This window comes from Catharus ustulatus, chromosome 1 (assembly GCF_009819885.2).
Source record: "Catharus ustulatus isolate bCatUst1 chromosome 1, bCatUst1.pri.v2, whole genome shotgun sequence".
In the NCBI taxonomy this organism is placed as follows: Eukaryota; Metazoa; Chordata; class Aves; order Passeriformes; family Turdidae; genus Catharus; species Catharus ustulatus.
Window position 1 is genome coordinate 73,722,901 of NC_046221.1, and position 20,089 is coordinate 73,742,989.

The 20,089-nt window shown below is 40.4% G+C and overlaps 1 protein-coding gene across 1 annotated transcript in view; it reads right to left on the minus strand.

The window, feature by feature from the left end:
* Nucleotides 1-20,089, minus strand: part of PHLPP1 (PH domain and leucine rich repeat protein phosphatase 1) — a 141,596-nt gene that overhangs the window by 18,306 nt on the left and 103,201 nt on the right. The window contains exons 5-10 of the mRNA XM_033061031.1: nt 18,636-18,782; nt 17,882-18,112; nt 15,684-15,886; nt 14,037-14,097; nt 12,126-12,221; nt 8,187-8,342 (exon numbers count right to left, since the gene is read on the minus strand). Of these exons, the coding sequence (XP_032916922.1) occupies nt 8,187-8,342; nt 12,126-12,221; nt 14,037-14,097; nt 15,684-15,886; nt 17,882-18,112; nt 18,636-18,782 (894 nt within the window). The remainder of the gene's footprint in view (nt 1-8,186; nt 8,343-12,125; nt 12,222-14,036; nt 14,098-15,683; nt 15,887-17,881; nt 18,113-18,635; nt 18,783-20,089) is intronic.

Consider the following 20,089-nt stretch of genomic DNA (forward strand, 5'->3'; position numbering starts at 1 on the left):
CCAGGTTAGCTGCTTTACGCAAACAGAGGAGTCCACTTCAGAGAAATGGAGTTTAATCCTCAACCTCATTCATTATTCACAAGGGTGCTAAAAATCCAGAGAAGGAAGGGAGGGGAGGAAGGATTAGTACAGAGAAGAAAATAAGCAGCTGAAAGGGGTTTTTAGTTTATTTATTTATTCTAAAAAGATGCTCAATTTCACCCTTTAGCTACAAACTAAAAATACACTAAGCTCATTCAAGACTGGATCATCAAACCAAAGCATATCGCATCAACAGATCCTGTGCTTAATTAAACAGCAGCAAGTACAGCTATTACTGAAGTACAGACAGTTTCTACTTTGGCAGTTTCAATCTAATGTGCATGGTAGTCTTCTGTCTCCACAAAATAAAGGCACTTTGATTAACATTAAAGTTACAGTATTTTTTGTAGCATTCACAGTACAAAATGGTCATCTTCAGCTCAAGTTGAAAAGGCTTAAGAAACAATTAGGTTTAAGGCTGCTGGGAAAAGTGAGTTATCACAGAAAAGGTGGGGATAAGAGGTGACAGTAAAACACACCCTGAGAAAAGACATGCTCTTCTGAAGAAGAACCTGTATCTTAGCTTTGTTACCACAAACTGCATGAGAAAAACGTGGAGTGTTTCACAGGTACCAGCAGCCAAAGAGGTAATCTAGAGAGCTTTGTAGCCTATGGCTGTAAAGTCTGATCAAGAACAGCTAGCCCAAGTACACCTAAAAGCTTCAATTAAGAAAAGGTACATTACTCTGGTACCACTGAAATTAATACAGTGTACTATATAGCAGCAATTTTAAATTCAAAATAAAAATTATCATTCTTCTGTTTTTAATAAACTTTCAAAATTGGTGAAACATAACAAGATATTTCAATTTGTTCCCTCACTGGTAATAAAAGTGAGTAGAATCTGTGTGTTCCTGTCAGAAGTACAGTAATTTCATGACTATAAGGTGCACCCTTTTGACTAAAATTTTGGTTCAAACCCGGAAGCGAGCCTTATAGTCCGGTGCGCCTTATATAATGCACAAAGTTGCGAAATTTGCCAACACGGAAGGGCAAGATGTGAGCTGAGCCGCGAGGGGGGGTGATAGCGGGTGGCTGCGGTCAGCAGGAGCCGCGCGGGGTGGGTAGAACCGGGAGGCTGCAGGCAGCCCCCAGCCAGCAGGAGCCGCACGGGGAGGGAGGGAGCGGGTGGCCTCGCACTGCCCCGAGCAGCGGGCAGTCCTGAGCCGCGCCGAGTCGCCCCCAGCCGTGGCAGCCCTGAGCCACCCTGAACCACAGCAACCCCAAGGTATGAGCTGTGGTCGCCCCAAGCAGCAGCAGCTGTGAGCCACGGCCGCCCCGAGCCCCGCCAGCTGGGGGCAGGCAGGAGTGCCGGGGCCCATGCACAGGAAGGAGGCTTGGGGCTGCGTTTAAAGGCTACACCATTCTGTGAAAAATGTTTGCAAATTGAGCACCTGCCAGTAAACTCCACAATCGCGGGATTCCATTACTAATTCATTACTTTGCTGCACGTGGTACGGATCTTCGCGGTAAAAAAAAAGTGGGCCTTATAGTCCGGTGCGCCTTATATAATGTACAAAGTTGCGACATTTGCCGACTCCCAGAGGTGTGCCTTAAAATCCGGTGCGCCTTATAGTCGTGAAATTACTGTAAGTTTTGATACATTCATTTTCCAATGGGAAAGGGAGAGAGGAGAGTTGATGGTCTGCACACACACACACACACACCCCATTTCTCCCACCCTGACCTTTTGCTAAACCTTCCACGGAGTGATGCAATGACAATGGAAATAAAGCCCCATCAATCTAACCTACAGGTTAGTGCCTCGTGAACAAAGTTTAGGTGACTAGTAAAAGTCTTGCCAACAGCTTAGAATGGGAACCCTGTGGTAGCAGGGTGTCTCACCTTAAACAACTGACAGGGTCAGAATAGTCACATGCTCATCTCTGTCTCTAGAATTAGAATTAAATCAGCTTTTGGAAATGAGTGTGTTGCTTGCTTACACGTTTTTAGACCAGCTGCTACATTAAAATGACAAAAAACATTCTGAAATAATATTTTTTTCAAGATAATGTCTAGATTTAAAAATAAAAATGGAATAAAATAGGGACACTATTCTTTGGGCAGAGAACAGAATGAACCATCCGATTGCTAGTGCCAAAGATGTATCAATTCTGTGCCATAATCTTACGTTAAAAACAAAAAAAAATTCCCCAAAACCAAAAACAACCTGAAGAAACTCCCAAACAAAAACCCAGCAACCAAAAAACCCCAGCAAAATCTAAAACTGTAGTTGCCTGTCAGATTTTCCCTCACACTGATTTAATACAGAAGTCCTCCTCCAGGTTATTTCCACTCCCTTATTTCTTCATCCTTCTGTAAGGTGCCAGCTGCTACCTTAGAAGGCACATCTTATAAATGCCCTCCAGAGGAGTGGAAATTTACTTGGGCACAACTGTTCCCATCTCCCTTGTGCATGGACTTAAACTGATTCATGTTCCTTAAAGATAGCCCACTCATACTGCTTATCAGATGGAAGCAGAATGTCAAGTATTAAAGCTCAGTCCAAAATTAATTGTTTCCCTTTCCAATTCCTCCCACACACTATACCACAAGCTCATGAAAAGAACTACAGCATCACTACAAAGACCTGAATTCAGCAGCCTGTTCACATATCAGAGCACAATACAGCAGGAAAGCATGAATTAACAAGTACTAAAAGAGCACACTCGGGAACAGTCAGACACGCTTGGGCACACTCAGAAACACTCGGACACACGTGGACACATTTAGACACACTCGGGTACAACTGGGCACATGCAGGCACTCTCAGTCACAGGCACACTCAGGAACACTTGGACACCCTCAGACACACTTGGACACACCCGGGCACATCAGGGACACTCAGACACAACCCGGCACACTGGCACACACACAAACACTTAGTCAAACTGAGGCACGTTCAGACACACAGAGACACGCTCAAGCACACTTGGACACACTAAAACACACGCACACTCAGACACACTCAGGTACACTTGGACACACCCGGGCACATTCAGGCACACTGAGACTCTTGGGCACACTCAAACACACTCATGCACACTCAGACACTCACACTCGCACAAACCCGGGGACATCAGGCACCCTCCGACACACTTGCGCACACTCAGGCACACTGAGACACCTTGGGCACATCTGGGCACACACACACTCTTAGTCAAACTCAGGCACACTCAAGCACACTCACACATGCTCAAACACACTCCAGCACACCAAGGGACACTTGGACACATCGGGAACACTCAGACACAGTTGGGCACTCTCAAACACACTCGGCACACTGTGGCGCACACACACTCAGTCAAGCTCGGGCACACTGAGGAACACTCAGACACATTCAGGCACACCCACGCACACTCGGGCACCCTCAGACACACTCGGGCACTCTCAGAAGGTGAATGAAAAAACAAAAGTAATGGCAGGAAGATGTCTGAATTCTTCAGCTTTGATAAGGTGAATCTTCCCCTTTGGAATAATAACATAGTCAGGATCTCTGGCTGGAATAAGTCACCTTTATTTTTTTCAGGGTAGTAAGTCCCTTTCCAGACTCAACTTCTCCAAAAGTCAAAATAAGAAAAAAGACTATCCCATAGAATAGGCTAGAATTAAGGACATGGAGTTAATTCAGCTAAAAACACCTATTATGCAGTCATATCCATTCCTTATTCATACCCAAAAGACTATCTCAATTTGAACTTCTAAAAGCAGAGGAAGAATACTTTTTATATGAAACTGCAAAAGGTTTGAACTTTACCTACCAATGCCTACCTCTAGCACACACAAAAGCTGAATATACACAATTGGGAGAACACAGCACCTCTGAATTCCTCACCATTTTCTGAGGCAGCTTGAAAAACTTGCTTTGCTGAGTAAGATAGAGCCATCACTGAAAAAATTTAAGTTCTCCCAAAAGCTTAGGAATGTTTGGCATTAAGAAGAGGAACACAGACAACATTCTTTGGTGAAGCAGTAGCAAATCATAACCACTGTGTTTAGCTTGAAAGTACTGATAAGAGCTGGAAAGAACACTGCAACTGCAAAAAGAAAATATGCAGAGAAATCAAGATCTCTGGTTCAGCCTATGCCCCAAGATCTCCATCAGTATAAAGCAATTAAAATACAAAATTTCTTCTTCAGTGCCTTTTGCAGACACATGCCCTCAATTTCTGATTGCCTAAGTCCAAAATAATTTATGAATGTGGTAGCAGGTGTATGAGAAAGAATCCTGTAAGCTAAGCATGTCTGGGGGAAAAAAGAGAGGGGGGAGGATAAATCAAAGCTGTTTTGCCAGCCTGTGCAGAAGAGAGTATTTCTTATTTTAAAAATAAATAAAATAAATTAAAAGACGGAAACATTCAAGTGAATCCCCTTCCTGTTGATGGACTGCCAAAAAAACCACTTAACTGCTGCTCTCTCCTCAGCTCTTACTTTCTAACCTATCTTTAGCTATTTTATTAACTGGGATTTCCCCACTTTCTAAAGTACCTGCTTGCAATCCTTAACCTAGCAACCACGAGACAAAGGCAGCTAAGCATTTCTGCAACACAAGCATGTGCATCAAACATTCAAACAGCACTTGGCATTCATTTGACTTGGTTTCCTCCCTCACATTTCCCCTGCATCCAGGATAAGGCTGAATCCTTGCATCACAAAGAATCAGCCACAGTGGGTGGAAATGGCAAACACCAAACGAGAGAAAATTTAACTGGGTCACTTTCCAGAACTGCAGCAAAAACCAAACCCAAACCAAATAAAATAAATTCAAAACAAACAGAAAATCAAATGAGGTAAGAACAGCTGAACAAAGCTGAAAACAAAAATCATGCAGACAGAGTCTAGACAAGCTCTGAATAGCTGACATTGGCTTAACCACCACAGCTGGCCACTACCAGACACTGCAAAACAAAGCCCAAGGTTTAAACTGTGCACATCACAGCTACACATCTTCACCACACGAATGCTTTAACAAGTCCGATGGCTGTTGTAAGGATTGACACTGAAAACACTCATTCTAACTGGAAAGGATGCTTAGGCAAGAAATAAACTCTTGCCTATCTTACCACTGTACTTCCCCATTTTTAATTCTGCCCTAACCACTGTCACTGCTTTTCTACTGTGCCCAGCTAAAGATCTTTAAGACTCATCTGATCTGGAGAACGTTTGGTACAACAGTTTTCATGCCATTAAATGATGGTTTGCCTGCAAGCTGCTCAGGGAAGGTAGTGAAGTCTGTACCAGAATCAGACAGTGGAAAAGGCATCACAACAGATGCAGCAAAGGATATAAAAAGGCTTCAGGAATGCAGGTGCACAAAAAAGGGTTCACGGCTCAGTTTGGGAGTTATCCCCATCAGCTGCAGCACTTGCATGAATTCTGTTTTTCCAGCATATGGTAATGAGAAATGAAGAGATTATTTGGCTGCCTCTGTAGCACTGATCTTGCCAAGAAAATCCCCACCCCACAAGAGAAATCCTTGCTAACATGATCAAGATGTGCATTCTTTCAGTGTAATAAACAGAACCAAATTCTATCTCGGTCAGAGAGATGTTTCATAGGCTAGTCCTCAATTTCTCCTTGACTACCAGTTTAAAATAGAAAATTAATTAAAAAGTAGACAGCAAAATATCCCTAATTATACTCTTCAGCAGAAAATGACACCTTTTCATTGTTTTTTGAAGGTAGAAAATAAATGTTCATAGATTCTTTTATTAAGAGAACTGAGGTTTTTCAGTATTTGGGGTTTGGTTTGTTTTTTTTGGTGAAAGTGATATTCTGTCTTTGTGTACCAGTGCACCGATTTCCTTTCCTTCCTCAGATGTTCTAGAAGTTAAAGCCCACCAGTGCTTGTGCAGAAGTTTGCCCAAGGCACTTCACACCCACTCTGTCAAATATTCAGGACTGAAAAAGAGAAAGCGTTTATAATTCACAGCATGAGACTTCATATCCATACAAGATATCATCTGTCAGTTGCACAGACCCAAGTACCTTTCAAAAAAACCAAACCAAAACAAACCCAAATCTTTTCAAGGCTGTAAAAGGCAAGTCATTTTATGCAGAGATAAAGGTTCTGTGAGGTAAAGTGATTTGTCCAATATTACATGCTGGGTAGAGACTATGGCACAACACTCTGGAGAACCAGTTCTCTTGGCACGTCTGGCAGTACAGATTGTGCTTCCCAGGGAATGCTTGGAGAAGAGAAGCATTTTACCTTTTTAAAAGCAAAACAATCTCCTGAATGTCTTTCCAGACCCATTTCTGTTCACACTTAGCTGTTGATAGATGCAAACATTTGAAAACAAAAGGAAAGAAGTTTTATGTAGAAAATTCCAAATTTTATATTCTGACATTGTACGCTAATATATTAGCCTGTAGTGTTGTTTTCCTTCAGAGTTCTCATTTTTGCAGCAGTCATAGAAGAACGAGCATGGACAAGCCATACCATCTTAAACCAAGTTAAAGAGTAGGATCAACAGGGAGAACACTACCCAGGCCAACTGCTTCTACTAGCATCACAGGCAAGGGAGGGTGCATTGGTGATGAGATATCAGAATGGGTAAGCTCTGTTTATCTCCCTGTGATGGTGCATGACTTTGTTAAGACTGGTACAAGACTTTGAAAACGCAAGCCCTGTGCTGCTCAAAAGCTGCAGAGGTGAAAATGCTGCTTAACCCTGAATTAGCCACTTAACACTGTCATTCAAAATATTCTTTAATTGTACCTCTTCTCAGCATATTCCTAGTAAACTTTGGGGAATCTACCCCAGTCCCGGTTTTAGTTTGTAGTTGTTCATTTTGGCATCATAAAAAACCAAACAAACAAATAACAAAAAACTCCCAAAACAACCCCCACAAAAAACCCTCAAAAACTCCCTGCCTACAGATGAGCTGCAGTACAAAAAAAATCAGGTTCTCTCTCTGCCAAAATTGCACTACACTACTATCCTAGACCCACAACCTGTTTTTCATACAAATTTAGCAAAATGATTTCTCTAGCTGCTTTCAAATTACCAGGACCTCTCTGAAAATTAAAGGTTTCTTTTCTTTCCAAGTTAACAGATTCAACTTGGGACAGTTAAAGAGTTTATTTAGAAAGCATTTCAACCACCAACCTAATTCTCCAAGTCAATTCCAGGAAATTTAACTAGAGGGTCATGATAGAATTAATAACAGTATAAAAGGAGGGGTTTTGCAATACTCTTAATTGGGAAAAGAGCTCTGCCATAGAGAACACCTCTTTTGCTTCTGCACATCTCAAGAAAGCCAGGAGCTATGCATTCCTTTTGTCACAGCTAGAATCAGATACAAAACCCCACAGCACACAATCTCACTGCCTGTTAAATTATGCATGCTTTGAGCACTCAGAAATCCCATGACTATATGTGGAAGTGAAGAAGTGCAAGGAATGCTGACATCAAGCGGGGCCAGCCCATCCACCATTCCCTGATGATGCTACCAACCTCCTGTATTTCAATCACAGTCACTTGAAGGATATGTTCATATTCAGAAAAAAAAACCAAAACCTTGAAGACTCTGATACTAAAGAAATAGCAGCATAAAAATAAGAATCCAGAAAGCAGATCAAGTGGTGACACCAGCTAAATTAGTGACAAACATTTAAAAAGCATAGAAAAAAATTCAAAAAGCAGGGGCAGGGGAATAACTGAATTATTCTGACAGCCTTATGCACAGATTTTGTTTTGTTTGACAGGTATAAATAAGTTCTAGCCTCTGACTGAAGGGGGGGAAGAAAGCTTTCACACTGCATCAAACAAGCCTAAGAAATATGTATTTAAAGAAACTGCCACTAAACCATTTCAGAATGTGTAGTAGAAAATAGCATGTGCTTAACTCTACAGCTAGATTTCAAGAAGTAGGTGTTCAGCAGGAGTTCGGTGGGAAAAAAGAAGCAACCATATAAGGAAACAAAACCAGAATAAAAAAAATGTGTTTTGGTGAGTTGGGCAGACATCTGTTCTTACCACACAAGGCGTGGTAACTTTCAAATCAGGGGAACCTCAGATTACCCTTTGAACCAGGAAGTAACAAGCCAAGCAAGATTCATCAGATGCAAGTCAAAAGGATCCAATTTCTTTATAATTTTACCTGTCTGCTTTCAAAAGCAGGTTAGACGGCAGTTCCAGGAGCTGGTTGTGCTGCACGTCCAGGACCTCCACCTGCGTTCGCTCGAGCCGATCTGGGAGCCTTCCCAACAGGTTGTGTCCTGCCAGTAGCTTCCGCAAGCTACTATTGTAAAACAACCTTAAGAGAAATAAATTGCCAAAAATGAGAAAAATTTAAACTGAAGAGTTTCTTTGATAATTTAGACATGTTATCATGGTTGATTACAAGAAAGTGATTCAGCCAACTGATTAGCAGACATGGTATTAATTACGCACAGATCCAAAAACTCTTCCCACTCTCCACCAACTTCTTCAAAAGGTTTTCTGAGACAGGGAAGGAGGTTCACAGATGATTCAGGAGTGAAAGTAGTGACAAAGGGTTATTTTATGTCACTGTATAAAACATGAATATAGAAGCATGACAGTGAAGGAGGCAATTGCTAACAAGGGCTGCAGAAACCTGCACATGTGGGATCCCCCTAGCTAATGCGAGCACTTCAGAAGTGGAGGTGAAATCACCAGTCACCCCACAAGCTTTATAGTGCTCTACTCATCATGTGCTGACTCATAATCCAATGCAATTCCCCACCCCCACAATTTTTCTTTTCTGTTAATACCAGACTTACATAAAGCCTCCTTTCCAGTTCTACAGCAAATGAAATTTATCTAATCGGCTTTACTTTCTTGAGTTTTTACAACCAATAGATGACCTGGAGTCCCGTCCCCCTGCTCCATTTTTCGTGGGGCTGGGGAAAAGGGGAGGGGAGAAGGCGGCAACATAAAGAGAAAAATAGCTGTTCTGATCAAACAGTATAGCTTAATTTTGCAGGATAACGAGGAACGAGGGCATGCACCCAAAGACACCAAAAACAGAGCAACTCTGAATTTTGAACAGAAACCACTTTCATCAAATTAAGAAAAAAAGATTATTCTTCATCTGCCACATGTCTTACATCTGTCTTACATGCCTGCTACTGTACTGTTTAATCTGGCGAGTCCATGCAACATGCTGACCTGCTTCAATGCAATACTCTTGAATTATTCAGCATTAAAGCAAAAATCATTTTCCCTCTGTCACAATGACCCAAATACACATAATGAGCCTCCCTGCCCCTTCCCTACAATGCACCAGGTCATGGGATTATTGTGCCAGAATCATCTATCAAGTGCGCTGAGTATTTTCCCCTTGACAGATACCGTCACTCTCAGCATCTGCATGCCAGTGCTAACAGTTATCTCACTTGGTTGGATTGTCTGAGTTATGACCATGGATACAAGTCAACAGCCAGTCCTATCATTCCAGAAGGCTCAACACGGGGTGAAAAGACTTACCAAAGTGATAAGCCTCTCTATTACATATTCGTTTTTTAACCATTCTTAGTTTACTCTGTTTTTACTTGAAAATCTCTCAGTTGTGGATTTGCATTTGTGTTCTATTTTTGGAGACTGGCTAATACTGTCAACATCAAATACCAGGGTAGAAAGCAGAACTGGATGACAGAAAAAAAAAAAAAGAGTTTTTTTGGGATGGGTGGGGGCAGCACCATTTTAAAATTTAAAAGAAAGCTCAAATTGTGGGAAAATCCTCAGATATTTCCTCTTTCCATAATTCAGAAGAACTGAGTAAATCTCTGGGGAGTTTTGGTTTTGAAAAAAAAATTCTAATTTTTTTTTTTAAAATTTGCCTTCTCTTATTTCTCAAGTAACACAAGCACTGAAGGACCTAGGCTGGCTGAAAAAGAGGTTGAAGAGCATTTAACTAAACAAGCTCCTGATGACCCTGGGACGCCTAGTTCTCAAGCTGGGTGGGGAACCAGGATGCTGGGACTGCTCTTCCATACGGGCAGCTTTCCCACTTGCCCAATTCCCACAGGAAGTTTTGGTGAAATCAATAAATTCTAAGGACAAGCACATCATTCATCATCAGCATCTTCTCAGAAAACATGGTTTGGTGTAAGCATTCTACCAATTCCTTTGCTAAGCAACTCTTCAAGAGAACACAATGTTGAACACAAATACATCTTTAAAAAAAACAAGACACAAAGGAACAGAAACACATACAAACATCTATTCACTGATGGTAACAACGTCATTTTGGCAACTCCTAATTGAAGCATTTGCTTTCTCTTTGGCAGTATGATTTTTATGAATTTGTCCTGCATAGCTAAGACCGATTACTCTTTTTGTTATTTTTCAATACTTTTAAAGCTAAAACAGTTGCATTACAGTCCAGGGGACATTTTCCCCATTTCCTTAATTGAGACAAATGCTAGTACAGAAACCTCTACCTCAACTGCTTCAACCTTTTTGTCTTCAAGGATTGTTTTTCTGTTTCAAGAGGCAAACACACAGCATCAAGTGTAGTTTGTTTGAATCAGATGCAATCTTCACCCTACCAGGAATATGCTGGTCACTCAAGACTTGAACATTTGTTTTTAAGTGTCACAAGCAATCTCCTAGGAGAGCCCTGCTGACTCACTTCACAGGTTTTTAGAATGCTATTCCTATGTAAAAGGAAAAGTACACATCAGTGCACCTGAACACACTCATTGAGCTTTTACTTACATTTACTTGATACTTAGGCATGTTGAGCCATTTGCATTTGAGTCCAGATCCAAATTTCCCCTAAAGTTTAACATATTCAAAACCTGCCTTTTGAACAGAACAGGACCCTAAAACCAAGCTGACTTATTAGGAGCTAAGCTATCTAGACATATACTACGAAGAAGAACTTTCAAAGATAAGCTATTTCCTGGGGTTAATGATAAGATGGCAGGAGAGACAAGTGGGATGTTGACTGTACCTAATTTCAGCTAATCATTAATCTCCCAGAGATATCCGGTATGCCTTGAAAGTCCTGGTTGTTATGAAGTGCAAATGAAAGAAAAATGAACTTTTCCACCCCTACCCTCTGAGTAGGTACAACTTCACTTTTTTGTGTGTATATGAAAAAACAGGGATTAATAGTCTGCACATCAGCCTGTTAGTTTGCTTGGTAAATCTCCTCATATTCTCTTCTGCCCATATTTCTGAAATCTATTCTCTTCCCATTTCTGACACTTAAACAGACAAGTTTACACCATCTTACACATACACATTGACCCAGAAAAAGCTATCATTCTTGGTTTCTGATGATCTTCTGTGCTGTAGAGCTCCTTAAGGAAAATATTTGTACTTGATGATCCTTGTGAGTCCCTTCCAACTCAGCTTATTCTGTAATTTAGTAGCTTATGATACATCATCATCTTTCGCATTTCTTTCAAAGTGTACAGAACAACCTAAAATGACAGCTGTCTTCCAATGAAGGCTGGAATTTAAAAATGTCCAATATCACCACCTAAGCAGTAAAACTCACTGAACAGACAGCTCTTTTTAGAACAAATAATAGTAAGACTTATTTATTATTTAAACTCAACTCCTATTTATATCATTTATATTTATCAAATTTAAGTTTAGATTTCTAGAAAAGAGGTCATCTTGGTAGTGAAGGCAACTGCTGTTCTTGCAGGAGTTTACTTATTTGATGAGGCTTTCCCTTCTTTTTAACTCAAACAGGCCTATGAACTGGAGTTTCCAAGCATCACTGAAACTAAGTTACAAATGCTGGATCTCTAAACTGTCATGCAAAGTTATGGTTGCAAATATTTAATATTCAGTATTAAAAATGAAGGGTTTTCCTGCCTGAACAGACACATGAATAGCTTCAAAGTTCAAAGGCACTACTTTCTCTGCATGAAAGTAAAAGAAGAAAGGCTGGGTGGAAGCTTGAGGCATGACGACACCCCACAAGGTAAAAATAAAATCAAACAAAAGATAAAACAGCAGCCCTGACAGTCACTGGAACAAGCTAAACACTGAGTCAGCAATGATTTTTGAATTGTTTATCCTGTTCCCCAATGTGCAACTGGTCTGCAAGACTTACCGGGCAGGCAGCTCACGTATCTGATTGTGGCCAACATCCAACACTTCCAGTTTCCTGCTGTCACACACCCACTCAGGCAGGTTTTCCAGGTGATTTCTATGAATAAAAAACACAAAGATGTGTAACTAAATTATAATTGAGATGTAAAAGTTATTAAGAATACAGCCTCAAGAGAGATACAGACACCTGCAGGAAACAAATCTGCTGCATAGCATGTTGCCTGCGAGATGGTATCATCGATCCTTCTGCAAGGGCATTGCCAGTGCAGTCAGGCCCTGAGTGAGGGGGCAAGAAAGCTAACAGCAGTGCTTCCGAGTTATCAGCAGAGTACTATGAGTATCAGAGCACCACAGCTGAAATCCCTCCACGGAGAACAAAGTTTCTGAGATGCTCCTCAGAAGATAGTCACACCTCACACAGCTGAAATACCTCTTCAATCCCTAAGATTCACTGAAATTCACTCTACCATTCTTCCACTGTCTTACTGAACAGAACAATTTTTTTGTGTGCATCACTCAAGCCAACTGTTTAGCTCTTCTTGCATTTATCTTCCAAGAAACTGACCCTTCTGGAAACTAACTTCTTGGAGGCAAGGTTTTTCAAACACTGCACCAAAACCATGCAAATGGGCACTGTGGGGCACTCCTGCATCCTGCCCTAAAGACAAGAATCAGCTGCACAAGATACATGGAGGAGATTGTGTGCAAATGCACTCACATAATGACTACTTCAGTCAGAATGCACAGATGCAAACTGGGCATCAAATAATAGTCAGGCGCTCGCAGACCTGAAGTTCAGGAATAGGGTGTTTATGAAGCATGAATATAAATCAATCATGCATTGTATCCTCTAGTTATTCCTGCAATAGTCCTCAATCAAAGTATGAAATGGCAACCCAACCTCTCTTCTCTTACAGTTTCCTATTTGATCTCAAATGGATTTCTCAAATTCTAAGCAAGCTAAAAAACTAAGGACACTCTACCCATTTAGTTACAATGCCATCACTACAATGAAGCACAAAAAGAGTTTTGTGATCAAAATCATGCACTTTGCACCAATTTTATTAACAAACAAATGAAGAACATCGCTTTATAAGGATCACTTTTCAATAAACTCATTTAGTCACACTGGTGTTTTACATTTAGGACTATGTGAATAAATCAGGGCTGACGAAACTTCCAAATTGATGGCTGCTAGCCCAGGTTAGCTCACTAATTGTTATGATCACTCTCAATAGCATGAGTGCTTTAAGCAGGATTTTTAATGAAGAGATTATCACTTTAAGTGCAGATGAGTAATTTCTTAAATAAGACAGCCATTAAGCACGTGTATAAATGTTTTCCTGATTCATTCCTGCAGCTGTAAAACAAACTAAAATACCCCCTTTTCCATTTCTTTCCTTATCCCACCTCCCTCACTAAGGTGAAATTTATGTATGCATTCAAATGGCAACTGCAGACATCCCTGCAGCAGCGAGGGCTGCAGAGAACTACAAGTAGCTGCCAAACTGATGAGTAAACTATCAAACCATCACCTACGCTGGGCTTACGATGCAGACATATCCAGAAAGTAACTTCTGTACAAGTCTCAGATTGGTGTGTGTTTGAATCATCATATTCTAATTCCATAAGACAGGAAATCTTTAGATAATGAAAACTCTTTAACTATAAAGGAATACAAAGTTTGCTTTGGGCAGTAATTAAAAATAAAAAGTAAATCTATAAAAAGGAAACAGGAAAGAACTGACTAGCAGAAAAAAAAAGCATCCTCTAATTCTGAAAATTAGTCTTTTCTTATCCCAAGGTCCAATTCCTACCCCCATTCCCACTCAGAGATGACTGACATGAATGTCACTGATCCATAAATCTCTTTGATTTATATTTCACAGGTCAAGAAAGAATATACTCTTACCTAGAAATATCCATATAAGCCAGGCAATTAGGAACTGGATACACATCAAGGTGAACAAGTTCTAGGGGAAAAAAATATATATAACAAGAAAAGTGGTGATAAAGATTTGCACTTAAGTGACTGTTCCGTAAGAGCTATTTTAGGAGCTAACAACCAGAGATTTCAGACCACATCAATAACCTAAAAAAATTTCTTAAGATCTGGACCTTTGTGAACCCCTTGTGAGTTCTGTTTCTTTATTATGTCTTAGTACATTTGCTATGTTACATTATACTTGCTATGATTGACACTGCTTAACTGATCAGGGACAAGAAACTGGAGGATATTAAAAGTTTCATGGTAAATTCTCATTTTTTCCATTTTCGTCACAAGAACTGTGAATTTCACCTCCACTGCCTTCTGCCCAGAAGAGACAGTCACAAAACTGCTCTACTTTTTTCTCACTGGTCACTTGAGATATAAGCATGGGACGGGAACCTCCCCACTCTGGAACAGCAAGTTACAGAATACCAGAGTCCTTTAGGTCACACAGCAAGATCCAGAGTATTTGTCAACACATTACATAAGCCTTGGCATGCCTGTGGAGTTCCCAGTTGCAGGCAGCCTCACAGATCTTTCATAACACACCTACAGCTAGTAATGTTATTATTGAAGCAATCAAAATGTAGCTCATATACTAAGGTTTTAGCTAGTGCTCAGTGTTAAGTTTAAAAAAACCCACAAAACCAAACAGACATTTATTTAACCCTCCAGAGAAAACAACTAAAGTGCAACTGTAACAAGCAGTTTCTTTGGAAGATGAGATGAAAGCAAGGTGGCCAAGGGTGCAAGGAGAGGAAAAGCCAAGAGGAACAGCAAGACCAAATAGGCAGTTGGATTGCAAGACATGGGTTGACTTGGATTCTCAGCCCACATTGAACACATGTTCAGATTATGTTAACTTTTCTCAGATTATGTTAACTTTTCTCAGCTACAAAGATCTTGGCATGAATACTTAATGAAGGTGCAGGCTTAGATATTGCTAAGATGACAGCCTTTTAAAGGCAGTTCAGACTGCTCATCAAATTCACAGTTCTCAACTTTGCATTTTCTTTATTCCACACTGAACTACTCCAAATGATAAAAATGGTGGTGCAAACTGACTATTTTAAGTAACTGCAGTTTCCAGAGACAGATCAAACAGATCTTGTTAAGGAAACACAGCAGCTATTCAACTGAAGAAGGCTGCATTACTTTTATTATCAAACACGAGTAAATGAAGTTACCATTATGAATCTTCATAGCCTTCAGGACAGGGTAAGCAGCTGGAGGGAGGAGCAAAAATTTATAGTTTTTGTTTGTCTCCCAAATGGCCACTTGTTCAAACTTTCTCAGTGCAGGGAAAAACAGTAAATTCCTTATTGGTTTTAGTGGAACACAGAGAAGAATTCCTATGATTTTCACAGTTCTTAGACCTCCAAATTGTGTTATTATTTGAAAGTCACTTCTGAAGCTCAGAACTGCCAGTAGCATGACAAAGCACAAGTGAAACCCTTTTATCTAGGACTGTGTCAAGAGCCTCCTGATTATGTGCACTACACTCCACAACCACCTCACACAGAGCCAGGTACAATGACAATACCACAGCTGCCCTGAAGATCCACTTACCATTGCAGGAAGCGTACAGCGCTTTGAGAAAATACCCACTGACTTTGAGGGTCGCCAGCTGATTCCGTTCACAGTGTAACACTTCCACATTGTTAAAAACTGTTGCATCCAGCTCCCCAAGTTTGTTGTCTCGCAGATCCAGTTGGGTCACATGATGCAGAAAATCTATTTCATCACCCTCCAATGTCCTAATTGAATTCAATCTTGCAGATAAAAAAAGATTAGGTGTAGTTATAAGGCAGGTTCCTGCTGACAAACCATTGCTTGCTCTATGATCAGTCAGCTGCACTGGATTGAACTAGCACACTTCCAGGTTCTGATCAAGGTGTTGGCTTTTAATATTTTTACCTTTGTTATGTTACTGTTTTCATCCTTTGAAAAGCAGGATGGATATGCTCTGCAGCTTTATCCATCATGACAAAGGAATGATGACACCAAGCTCCTTTCTAAACTGTTGTGAAAACTACTGATGAAAAGCTCTGCAAGAAGCTAAGTATTACTGTGCATATAAAAATAAAAGATCATCTGGCTGTTATTTGTGTCCAACAGTTTGGAAAAGAACAAAACTTCTACAGCTCTTGCTGGTCTATCATCTGCTGGAAAAATCCAGCACATACAAGTAACCAGCATGTATTGGAGATCCTTGCCTTCCCGAAAGGCCAAATTAAGATTTGTGAATTCTCATGTCTTTGCTTCTCACTTCTCCATGTTTCACAGCAAGCAAATTCAGAGACCTGAAATGAGTGTTGAAAGAAAACAAAGCAAAAGTCCAAGACGACTGGGTCTGACAGATAAAGAGGACAGGTTTTACACATCCTCACTGTGGTGCACTAATGCTGTTAAATACTAAGCAACTGCCCCAGAAATTATAACTGAGTGAGATTATCTATAACCCAGCACTGTTTAAGACTGCTGAGCACTCCAAAGAGATCAGTTTGATCTCTTTGATCAAACCCAGCTCTGAGCAGAACACTAAAATCAGTATAGTAACTTCTGCTGGTCCACTAAGTCAGCTGAGCCCTCTCTACAGCAGATAAGGACAAATACTTGCAGTTCAGCTGTTGCTCCTGCTCTCCAAGCACTGCCCTCTCTCTTAACAGCTGTGTTTTTAGGGCAGTTACATCTTCCAGTTAAAAGAATAAGGGCAATATGTCCCCTCCAACACCACCTCAACTTTTCTATTTACAGTTTGCAAACAGTGCTTCTTTTTCATTTCACTGAAGCAATGCATGTCATTGTACAGCAAGTACAATATTTACTATTTTAGGTAGTGCCATGAAGAACTGTTGTTCACTGCTAGGTGCAGAAAAGATGCAGCAAACAATGAAAGGGCTGGAATTGCACAGCTGGAACTCATGGCCAGGTCAGCCACAAGATCCCTTCTCCGAGGCCAATTTATATGCTTTTAATGTATGTACAAACACACAGACATATTTTAACCCTACCAGAAAGACTTCAGAATTCACCTATCTATTCAGCTGAACTTATGCTGGCCCTTCCTAGACTGCAAAGTCTGATAGCTACACAGCAAGTGAAATAAGTTTTATCTTACTTTAGCTTTCCAAAATTCACTGTTGTATGGAGCTCAGATCCAGGCTCTGAATTGAGCCTTAACCAGCTGATTGCAGAATTTGTCTTCCCCAAAGACTATAACAATAGAGAACCACCTTATACCAAAGTCATTTGTAACAAGGATCTCTTTGGACTCTTCTGAGTGTATTAATAAAATAACATTACACATGGTGGACAAGGCCTTTTAACACTCCAAGAAACATTAAAATATCTGGTTTTGCCCTTTCCCCTTCAATGCCCTTTCTTCACCTCACAAATCTGTAGCATTTCAGATAGAAGCTTTTTGGGCCAGAGACTATCATGTCTATTGCATCAACACTGCACCAACAAGAACCGCAGAAATCACAAGCGTCCCAGGTTCTGTTTTGTTTGATCCTTTGGTGCAAACATTCATTTCTCCTAAAACTAATTTTTCTACTTATTGATCCCCCTAAATGCTCCAACTTTGTCAAAGTAGAGTGCTAAGTCACAGCAAGTGCTGGGAGTTACATAACACCACCAGAAACATGGTTCAGTGGACAAACAAAAGAGATTTATAACCAGAGGCAATTCTGACAACCAAGGACAAGCCGTTTCAACACAAATAATTTAGGCTCACTTATTCTTCCCCTTTTCTGAATACCTACCTTAGATCCACATGCTTAATATGAGGCATTCTTTTTAGCACCTGTAGGTTCAGGGTATCGATGCAGTTTCCTGACATACAGAGCTTATCCATGGCAGTCAGCTTCTCCAGCACTCCAGGAATGTCAGTGAACTCGTTGAAGGACAGACTCACATAGCTGAGTTGATGCATATGCTCCAATTCATCAGGAAGGGACTGGAGAAAGTTGCCATCCAGCAAAAATGTCTGCAAGCTATTAGAAGAGGGGAAGGGAGAGTGAAGAAAATGAGTGACCTGTTAAATCACATTTCCTTCCTATAAACACACAAATCTGCTGCAGTTACAGTGACATACAATATCCAAAAGGGCAGCAGAAAGAAAAATGTTAATGAATAATGCTGTAACATCTGCTATAGAAGATATCCACTGAGTAATTAAAAGCTTTGGCAACTATGAAGTGTAGGCTGACAGTTCTATCTCCAGAACTAAAATTTGTATGACAGCTGAAGAACATAAGTAAGAAGGGTTAAAAGATTTTCTTCACCATGAAGGTGACCCTTGTGTTAAATGCTGGAGACTGGAAGAGCTCTGGGGCACAAAGCATACTTTCTCTCCATCCACAATTGCTTCCATATGTATCTACAAGACAGGCTGCTCTGACAGAACCCAGTAAGTTTGAACTGTTTCTCATAGCAGGAGAATGCAGAGTCATGAAACTGCTTGCTGCCTTTACTATTGTCAGGCTGTGTATGTGAAAGTTCTAACAAAGTACTTGCTTGTGCATTTCGCCTACAACTGCTGGAATGCTTCTGAGGGCATTGCAGGACACGTTGAGTTCAGTCAGGGTTGGGATACTGCAGACCGCCAGTGGGAAGTCTCCTAAATTATTATTCGAAAGGTTAAGGCTCTTCAATTTGGTGAATCTGAAATGAGATAAGAAAAAATAAAGGAAACAAATAAGTTATCCACACTAAGATGCCTTGCAATAATTCATATAAGGCAAGTTTGATTATATAAATACAAATCACATGCGTTTTTAGTTTATATGCTCAGAACAACCAGGGAACTACCAGACCCTCAAATTCAACACCACTTTTAAGAATTCACTTATGTTAAGCTGATAAAAAGACCCTCCTGAACAACACATTAAATGTATTTTCCAAAGAGTGTAACAAAGAACAAATCTCTTGCCACCCTTATTATATATTTCACTTCTGTGGCATATGAAAGCATTGCTATTTTCCTGAACCCATTTTTTGGTAGTAAAATAGTCTTCTGACACAGGTTACAAGGTGCAGGAAATTCTCAGACTATTTGAATATGAATTTTTTGTGGTGCTGCTGATATGTGTGCTCAGAACCATTCATGCTTACCTTCCAATTCTCATTAGAATAGACTGTTTGGAATACAAATAGGAAATGTGCTGAATTAAAACAGAATTTAGCAAAGCTTCTGTAGTGACAGAGGCAAAATTTTGTCCTTGACGTGTCAGTGAACTCTTAAAGGCCCCTTGTTTTATTATATTGGCCAAAAAAGCAACTAAAAATGACCAAAACCATTTAAACAAAAAACCCAAGAAGGGGACAATCCAATTAGCCAGCCTGCATGTTCAGCAACATTATTACGGTTGCCTGACAACCACTGGGAGGTGTGCCTAAAGCCAAGTAAAAGGATGAATGAAAAGATCTGTGTCAGATTCCGATAGATGGGAGGAAGTTTCTTTTCTGGCACAGCTCATACCAGAACATTTTATCTGGACTTAATTTTCCCTTCATTAAGGATCAAGTCCTTTATTTGTGTGAGCAGACTTTTATATAAACTTGGCAATGGAAACAAAACTGCACCTATGAGTGCTGCTATTCCACATAAAAATAATCTCCAGCAGCATGTGCCAGTGTATCCACAGCCTCTGCATCAGCCCATTCCTACCTCAGAGAACCCTGTCCTCCAACGAGAAAATACGGAGAGCAAATGTATCAAACATTAAAAGGTTCAAGAGTTTTAATACCAAGACTTAAAAATCCCTAGCAGCTACTGCAATCAACTGGCACACACCTTTAGTATTGCCTAAATCAAACTCATGTCATGGACTAAAATTCAACTGAAAACATAAGCAGCACCTTTGTATGGTACTTCACTGAGGGCTGCTGAGCCCCAAAGGCAGGCTGTAAACACACATAACATTTACACAGGCTTGCAGCAAGCAAGGGAATACTGTGGTATTTTGGTG